The sequence below is a fragment of the Manihot esculenta genome, chromosome 13 (genome assembly GCF_001659605.2).
Source record: "Manihot esculenta cultivar AM560-2 chromosome 13, M.esculenta_v8, whole genome shotgun sequence".
Lineage (NCBI taxonomy): Eukaryota > Viridiplantae > Streptophyta > Magnoliopsida > Malpighiales > Euphorbiaceae > Manihot > Manihot esculenta.
This window is the reverse complement of record NC_035173.2, coordinates 30989648-30998491: the sequence shown is the minus strand read 5'-3', so window position 1 is coordinate 30998491 and position 8844 is coordinate 30989648. Positions and strand designations below refer to the sequence as shown.

Below are 8844 nucleotides of genomic sequence, written 5' to 3'. Positions count from 1 at the left end.
ATGAAAAGAGAGGTATCCCAACAGGATCCAATCCTCTTCATAACAGGTAGCTAATGTGAATCATTCAAAAGATTAGAGCTTTGCAGTTGAGTTAATTAGTGGGTTGCTTCAACTAGAAGAAGAAGAAGAAGAAGTTTAATTGTGATTCCTTGTGTTGTTTTGTATAAAAAAGACAGTACTGGGGAGTTTCTGACATGAACATGCATGAGTTGTCTGTTGGTTTCAAGTCTAGTATCATAAGTGTGTTTTTTGTATGTTTAATTTATAGAATTATTTATTTAATCATGAAATCATCATGTGCTTTGTCTTTCTCGCCTTTCCTAATATTTTAAATTCTCGGCCATCATTTTTTGCTGAGTCTTGTAATTTTATTGCATAAATCAGCAATATAAAACTCTTACTTTATATATTTTATTTGTTAATGTGCATGCCTCTCATCAATATGGCACGTGTCTTCATTTTCTATGTAAAGTTTTAGATTTTTTTAATATATTTTTTAAAAAATATTTGTTTAATTTTTATACTCAAGATTTTTAAGAAAATCAACCAATAACTTTAATAATATATAAATACATATAGTCAATAGTCTATCGACCGCCATTAAACATTAATCTTCTAATGTAAATGAACATCTCAACGGCCATGAGAAAACTCTGAGGATAGAAGGAAGGTAAATGACCATCTCACCCCCAAGCCAAGTAAGAAGGAGGTAAAACAACTAAAACTCATTGGCCTATTACATTGCAAATATAAAACACGCATGCATGGTAATTAAACACAGAAATATTTAGACAAAAAAAAAATGCGGAAAGGAATGTTATTGGTGATCAATATCTATATGCCACACAGCTACATTTGCATCGAGCCATGCATTTCTTGCAGTCGGAAAGTCTTAACATAGCACCATCGCAGTCGCATTTCTTAACACATTTGGACCTTGAGCCACCACCCCACAAGCACCGTGCCATGCACCGTAGGATCGGAGCACATGATGGACACCCATGCTTCATCTGATCAACTATGCACTCCTTGCATCCGCTGCCGGCAGTCGACGCCAACGGGCAGGCCACCGTTGGAGAAATGACCATCAACCACAATATGAGAAACATGAGTGATAAACCACGTCTTGTAAACAGCTTCTTCTTCGTTTCCATCTCTTGTAAACAGCTTTTACTACCGCTTTGCTGCTATAGCTCTTTGTGCCTTCCCTTATTTATTGAGTAGAGAGCTCTGCTGTGGGACTTGCAATGTCATTAAATAATCTCATTAATTGTATCATAGAGAAGTATGCAATTTCTTGATTTGCTCAATCTTTCATATCTTCAGGGTTCATCTGTATATAACACTCTGGAAATTCTTCCATAACTTTGACCTGACTTCTACTCATCTCTCCTGATGGCACAATAAATACACGTTTGCATTAAATTTTTTCAATGATGTACAGTTGTTAGATTTCTGTCTAGCGTGCACCGCTTGGGAGTTAAATTGAGAATTATCTTCCTCAACTTATATTTTTTAATTATTATTTAAATATTTATGAAAAAATATTATTATCTTTGTAAAAAGAATTAAAAAGTATTAAATTGTAGTTTATCTTAAAAAAAAATACTAATTTATTATAAGTATTTATATTTTCTCTCTTTTAGATTTATATTATTATATTAAACATAATATAATAATATAATTTCACTTAAAACATTAAATATTTGCGATTTTATTATTTTATATTCAGTATTAATAATTTACTACAAATATTTAATAATATTATCTACATGCTTTATGAATTCAAACAATAAGTCTATTTTAATTATATATATTTTTCTATATTTTTTTACTCGCACTTCAATTTATGTGACTCGTAATACTTAAAAAATTATAATCCCCATAATTTATAAATAAAAACAACTATTATTTTGCAATCTCTAAATACATTATTTCTTGCTCAATTTATTTGAAATTTAAGAATAATCACAAGTTATTAAAAAATATTAAAATATAATAAAATTAAATTACGTTGGATAATAAATTAATAATGAATAATAAATAATAAAATTAATAACATCAAATAATTTAACACATTTAATATTATATACAAAATTAAAAATATTAATATTTTATTCACATATATAAAACTTACTTTAGTCACATAATTATAATTTTGAGTGGATAGATCAATATCAAATTCAAATTCTACTTATAAATAAATAAAAAATTTATGAATTAAATTTTTAGAACTAAAAGATAAATTTTATGAAATAAAAAAAATGATAAGATTCCATTAAAATTTAGAAAATAAGAAAAAGAATGAAAAGCTTACCTTCAACTTATGTAAAATTATCAAATAAATGGTTCAATGGTAAATTCAAATTTTACCTATAAATAATTATAAATTTACGCATTAAAATTTAAGGATTAAAAAGAGAAATTTTATATTTAAGCTGAACGGAAAACTTAAATTATATATATAAATAATTAGTATATAAATTTTAAAGATTAAAAGGGAAATTTTGTATAGAAATAATTGTGAGCTAATGTTTGATAAATAATTTTAGATTCAAATTACACTCGTTTCTTTTTAACATTTTTTTAATAATTAATCCTCAATTGCCTTGCCAAAAAATACTAACAAAAAGAAAAATAATTGGCGCCTGAAAAAAAGTCGAAATATGAACGAACAATGGTATTCCGATTTCTATAGGCCATTTGTTTTATGTCTCCGATCAGACTTCTCCTCGGCTTCAGGCCAATCTGACGGACGGCCGTTATTTGTCTTCCTTGCCAAGTCAAATGGTTCTTCTTTTCCCTCTGTTGCCTCATTCGTGTTCTGTGCTATACTACATTCGCTCTGTATAATCTGTTGATATCTAAAACAAGGCCACCATCTGTTTGATAAAATTCCGACATCGGTCATGCCACGGTAAATATTTGAGCACCTTATCATTTCTTTCAATTGCAGGAATTTGCTGAAGAGAACAGGAGCAGAGAGCTAGCAGCTTCGTCTTCATTTTACCGCTCCGTGTACTCAGAGGTGACTAAATCTCACTTGTCCTATTTCCTCTTTGTATGCGCACAGATTTATCAATTGCTTTGAACTCAACGAAAATACTATGCATGCATTTGCAATTTTCAGCTCTTCGAAGTCAAGTTCTTTGGTAATAAGGGGGAATGATGCATAATCTTCTATCTAGGTTTATAGAAGTAGTATTTTATTTAGGATGTTTGAGTTGGTACAGGATTCCTAATTATTGTGGTTTGTGATTTTCTTATATTGGGAGTATGGGGACGATTTGTTATACTATAAATACCTGTGTTGTCTAGGTATTTAGTAGAGTCTATTATGATTGTTATTGACAATTGAGAATTAATAAAAATTGAGAGTTCATTTCTTTTTCCCCTTTGAGTATTTCTCGTGGTTCTGCCTCGTTTCATTTGCTTTGACACATGATTTTGATAAATTCTTTTTCCTCTTTATTAATGTACACTAGAACTTCTTGTGATAGATTTCTCAAAGTTTTATACTTATCCTTACGTAGAAACTGTAAAGGTTATGGGTTCTTTCCTTTATAAATATATGCTTGTGAAGGTTTTGGTTCTTTCTTATACAAATATATTGTTACATATCAAGGTATTGAGCTATTGTACTGTATCCTCATCATACTAGCAAAAAAAAGGGGCCTAATCTGCTTCATGAAGATTTACAGAGCTATTGCAATGAGTTTCTTGCTGCAAATAATTGTTTCAAGTTTTCTTGACTTACTGACGATTACCTTGTTGGTTCCTTTTTTTCACCTTAAATACAGATAGAAGAAATTGGATGGGAGCATCTGGTGAATTTGGCTGGAGACCTAAAGTTTATTAGCTTTCGCATTGTGTAAGATGTGTTCTTTGTAGAACTCAATAGTACTGAGGCACAATCTAGCTTTTTTTTCTTCCCTTTCATGTTCTGTGGCCCTTATTCCATTTCCCATGTAGTTTATCCCTACAAAAGATGCACAAATTTTTTTCTTGCACATTCAGATTTATATTAATGCAAATTCTTGGTGTCTAGAGGTTCTCTTGGCATATAGTTTGTTTTGGAAGAAGATAAAACAAACATTTGGTATAAGGGATTACATTGTTGTATCAGAACACAGTTACCATCATAGAACTGCCTGCAAATTCTAGCTAGCTTATTGAGCGTCTATGTATCTTATGAAAGCAGGAAAGCTAAACCTCTTTTTCTTGGTGGCTGGTGCCTAGAATCAAGTGTTTGCAAGTGCAAAGATGTGCTTTTTCTCTTCCATGAGCATGTTACTGTTTATTGTCTCAAATTTTTATTCCTTTTTATATTCAAAGTAGCAAGGACGTTTTGCATGAAACAGCTTGATTGATTCTAACATAACATGAATGCAATTGGACTACTAATGCTTGATGGTGTATGTATTCCATTGCATTGGTGAAAGGTAGTTTTCAAGGCATAACTCTTTTTTAACAGTGGAATTATCACACTATTGAGTTTTGATTCCTTTGTATATGCATCTCACGGTTATATATTGTGATATTTTAGTCCTTCAACTTTCCATTAGAGTAACATTTGTGTATTTAAGTGCCAGAGATAAGAAGGGACGAGTGCATATTCTCGAAGTTCAGTTGGATAAAACCTATCCAAAATGTCCACCTTCAGTTTCTGCAGTAGGTATTTCATAATCCCTTTGGGATATTGGTTCATAAGTTTCTAGGTTGAATGTGTTTTTGGCTTCTTATAGGATGTACCATATATATTCAATGTTGAATGGTCAATGAACTCAAGATTGAAAGATTTGGTGCAGCAGTTCCAGGAAGTATGCTATTGCCGGCTTTATTGCATATTTCTTTAGCTTTTCATTTCAAAAGCCAGTGACTTCTTGGAAGAGTCTTTATCAATAGGTTGTCTTACACTAACAGAGGGTATCAATTATTTGTTTGTAACATAGCAGCATTTAGAGAAGCTTCAGGAATTTTGGGCTACCTTGGATGATATTGATAATTCTCTTTGCGTAGTTAATCTGAAACAGACATCCCGAGCCGTGTCATTTCGTCAAATGGATATAGGTAAAACTGATTTTAATTCTGCATGTACTGGTTTTGTATAACCTTTTATATCTTTTATTATTAAATCCTTTCATTCCCCTCCTGTTATTCTTACCTTCCTCTTTTTTCAGGAAATGACTGTTTCATAATGCTTTCTATAAATTCCAAAAATCCTAAAGCTTTACCAGAGTAAGTTGCCATCTTATACTAATGTTACTGTTTGATTGCTTTTTCATTCTGTAATCGGCACTGAATTTTAAAGTTTAGGTGTCGGTTTTTGGGTTCAGGTCCAATTGTGAACTCTTTGAGAAAGTTATGGAAAAGAAATAGCAAGCAATGGTACAATCTTGAAACTTCTTTTGATTACAGTCAGTGACTCAATATTTTGAATTGTTAAACTTGTTGTGCGAAGTTATTTGGATATACAAATCAGGGATGCAATTTTTAGAGAAACAACCATTTACATATCTTACTATCACCAATAATTATTGAACATATCTCTAATTTCAATATAGTCACTAAATTTCAACTTGTGTTGGCAAAATCACTCAACTGTTATTTTCTTTAATGATTGTTATTAGATTTTGACAGAATTCCAGCCAAATGTTTGGCATGATCGGCAAGGAATAAAATTCTAATCTAGTTCTATGGCTAAAAGCAGGCAATATCTTTTTTGGGGCGGTCAATTTCTACAAAATTTAGCAGTACTGACCTTGTTAGATAAATAAAAGTTTGATTACGTTGATATGGATTGAAAGTTAGTAATTCGTGCTGGAATTCATTGATAAGATATGGTGACAATTGGTGAAATTTAGGCCCATTCTCATACATGTACTTGGTTCTCCATTTGGAATATGTTGTACCTTGGTTGTTTTTTCCAGCAGCAAGCTATTGCTCGATGGCATCTTTAAGGTTCTATCGTTGGTTTCAGAAATCAGATTATACAAGCACAGAACTTAATTGATTTTCTTATTTTCTTTTTCTTTTTCGAGAAATTTCCTGAATTCCCATTTATTACTCTCTAAATGGCTAAGTGTTTAGTTTCAACCATGTACTTATTGGAAATGTTCCATTTAGTCCATTTATCAACTTTATATTCAAATTAACTCAAAAAGTTTCTATTTAAGCTTCGTTAGCACAAAATTCAAAATTTGCAAGCTAAATTTCTTGATTAGTCAAACAATAAGCAACTCAATTCTTGATTTTCTTGATTATTGGGCTCAATTAAACTTATATTGAAATTGCTAGGTTAATTTGGATAAAAAGTTAAAATTGAACTAAATTGAACATCTCCAATAAGTACAAGGGGTGAAATTGAACATTAAGCCTTCTTTATATTACGGAATAAGAATTTTCAACTCGATGTCACTTGCACTAATCACTGAATAGGGTATATGTGCACTTTGATTACTTCACAGGATGAAGGACAAAACAATTCTAGAAAATCTTACATCCATCCTGGAGACCCAATTACCAAAGCCTCCAGATGTCCAGAAGAATAATCAACAAGTTGAATGTGGAATTTGTTATGCTCAATATCTCCCAACTGGTAATGCTTTGCCGCATTTATAATCATTAGATGTTTATTATTTATGCATTGTAACTTTGAAATATTATTGTAGATGATGAGCTTGGACCCAGGAGTGGGACTGGAACTGACTATACTTGTGATAATAGCCATTGCAACAGGGCATTTCATAGTGTTTGTCTTGGGGACTGGTTGCGCTCTATAACAACAACGAGGCAGTATGTTCATTTTATAGAATATGTATTTTATTATGGCTGTACTTGTCGTTCTCCTTACTTTGTTATAGAGGTCTCTTAAGTTGAGTTTGCTGCATTCCTACCCATATGCTGTTAGTAACAGTTATCCGCCAAAATGTTCAAATTTGATAATTGATATAAACTTCGGTAGCATCCAAGTTATCAGATGTGCCAACCCTGCATGTTGACTGGACAACTGTTGAGTTGTGCACTAAATCAAATGGGATCAATACTTGAACCAAATAAGACCTTGTTTCAAAACCAGTTTGACCTGGCTGGGTTTGGCTGGATAATTATGTAGTATATATTATATATGTATATACATCAAAGTCTTTTATTTTCATTATTTTTAACGCTCCCTCAAATTTTCTTTTTCAAATGACACTTCTCTTTAAAAAAAAAAAAAATCATATGAGCACTATATAGATCTGTTGCAGATATGTATGTGCAATTTGGTTTAAGAAGCTTTTCTTTTTTATCTGTTTTTTTTTTAATAAAAAACGTACAAAAACTACACAAGTGTTTGTGTGTAGTTGTGAGTGCGTGATCGCATGCATATCTACTCATATGTGCTTTTTCTTATTTAGTTCTCAAACTTGTATGAAACTTTTATGAGGAACTTTAATAATCTAAATAACCTCTTATTATTGAAACTCTTTTAACTATTAAATCATATATTTAGTTTTCACCTTGTTTTGAAATACTTCATCACCTCATTTAGATGAAAATTTTTCTGAGAAATACAAATTATTTTAAATTAATCTTGCTTTCTGGTTCCACGTTTTGGTCCCTACTGGTCATTGTTTGAAACATTAACCTAGTGACAAGGTCCCTTGACCGGGTGGGTGTCTGCGCACATCTGATAACACTGGATAATGCTCTTCTTATCTTCATATCTTCTACTTCGTTCATGCTCTTTTTGGAACAAGTTACACGTGCATATGGGTATGACCCACTTGCGAAGTTTGCCAAACCCATACAAGAACCCAATTGGATAAATTCTGATAAGGCAGTGTACTGCTACAATCTTCTTTGAGAAATTTAAGCGGTCTATTTAAAGGGGAGGTATAAATGATGGGACACGTGGGTGCCCTTCAATGTTAGATTCCCTCATTTTTCTTTTTCTTTACCATTATTATTTTCTCAAGTACCTCAAACAAATGGACCATTGCTTTGGCCAGTGGTATAGAATAAATATAAAACGTGGTGAAAACAACATAATTTTGTTGCCGACACTGATAAGAATGGCTGCTGTTGGGGTGGCCTCGCTCAATTGCAGATTTTTGCTTTTAAATGCTTTGTTAATTATTGTTGAATGCATGTACGCGTTGAAGGATTGCTGGAAAAGCTGAATTTCCGGAATAACATGTCCAAACCTGCCTTTACTTGTTATGCACTTTTCCTTGATAAACATATATGTCCATTGCTGCTATTAGATGTTTCCAAGTTGCTCATCAGTGACAACCACACACGGAAAAACATATTTTGCCTTTGCCGTCGATTTTTGTTCTGTATTCAGTATTCTTAGGTACTGGGTTATTGTTTCTGTGCATTCTTATTATGCAGATCATTTAATGTCCTGTTTGGGAATTGTCCCTACTGTTCAGAGCCAGTTGCGGTCAAGATCAGCAACACAAAGAAGTAAATCTAGGTCTTCACTGGAATCATGTCAAGTATTTCTAGGTGATCAATCTGTTGGGCACGTAGGTAAACTGCGAATTCCCAAAGTGAAGCAGTAACATTCTCTTCTATTTTCTTTTAGTGTAAATTGAGCAGTTTACTCCGTTCATGAATCCAACCAAATGATGATTTTGGCAACTTCAGGAGCATTAATTTTAAGCGGCATCCAATGTAGCCTTACCACCCACTTTTATTAATTTCTTTTTGGCGGAACTGTGATCTGTGATGCAATTATGAAATAACGCTTTCAAATCATTACTTTGTTGTACTAACCTTATCTGTTAGCCTGTTGACTTGATTACACCTAATCAAGACTTGATTGCAACCTGCCAAAGAGATCCATTTTACTTC

The 8844-nt window shown here is 32.2% G+C and overlaps 2 protein-coding genes across 4 annotated transcripts; one reads left to right on the top strand and one right to left on the bottom strand.

The window, feature by feature from the left end:
* Positions 1-576: 576 nt before the first annotated feature.
* On the bottom strand, positions 577-1202 carry LOC110629573. The gene has a single exon (XM_021776604.2). It carries the CDS (start codon positions 1152-1154, stop codon positions 828-830), a length of 327 nt encoding a protein of 108 aa, XP_021632296.1. The 5' UTR covers positions 1155-1202; the 3' UTR covers positions 577-827.
* A 1412-nt stretch (positions 1203-2614) lies between these two features.
* Positions 2615-8844, top strand: LOC110629572 (E3 ubiquitin-protein ligase FANCL). 3 transcript variants are annotated; one of them, XM_021776602.2, is made up of 11 exons: positions 2615-2790; positions 2957-3028; positions 3801-3871; positions 4587-4671; positions 4746-4820; positions 4956-5070; positions 5181-5238; positions 5317-5388; positions 6468-6598; positions 6672-6795; positions 8421-8844. In XM_021776602.2, the coding sequence occupies exons 1-11, from the start codon at positions 2788-2790 to the stop codon at positions 8494-8496; spliced, it is 882 nt and encodes a 293-aa protein (XP_021632294.1). In that variant the 5' UTR covers positions 2615-2787; the 3' UTR covers positions 8497-8844. The 3 variants fall into 3 exon arrangements, with proteins under 3 accessions (XP_021632294.1, XP_021632293.1, XP_021632295.1); XM_021776601.2 differs by having other exon boundaries at positions 2617-2790; positions 8380-8844; XM_021776603.2 differs by having other exon boundaries at positions 2618-2790; positions 4593-4671; positions 8380-8844.

Coding starts and splice junctions, on each gene's coding strand:
- LOC110629573 (XM_021776604.2), bottom strand. CDS start 1,154: ATGGAAACGAAGAAGAAGCTGTTTACAAGACGTGGTTTATCACTCATG.
- LOC110629572 (XM_021776601.2), top strand. Junction 4,821..4,955: donor TGGTGCAGCAGTTCCAGGAA/GTATGCTATTGC, acceptor GTAACATAGCAG/CATTTAGAGAAGCTTCAGGA. Junction 5,389..6,467: donor AAAAGAAATAGCAAGCAATG/GTACAATCTTGA, acceptor ATTACTTCACAG/GATGAAGGACAAAACAATTC.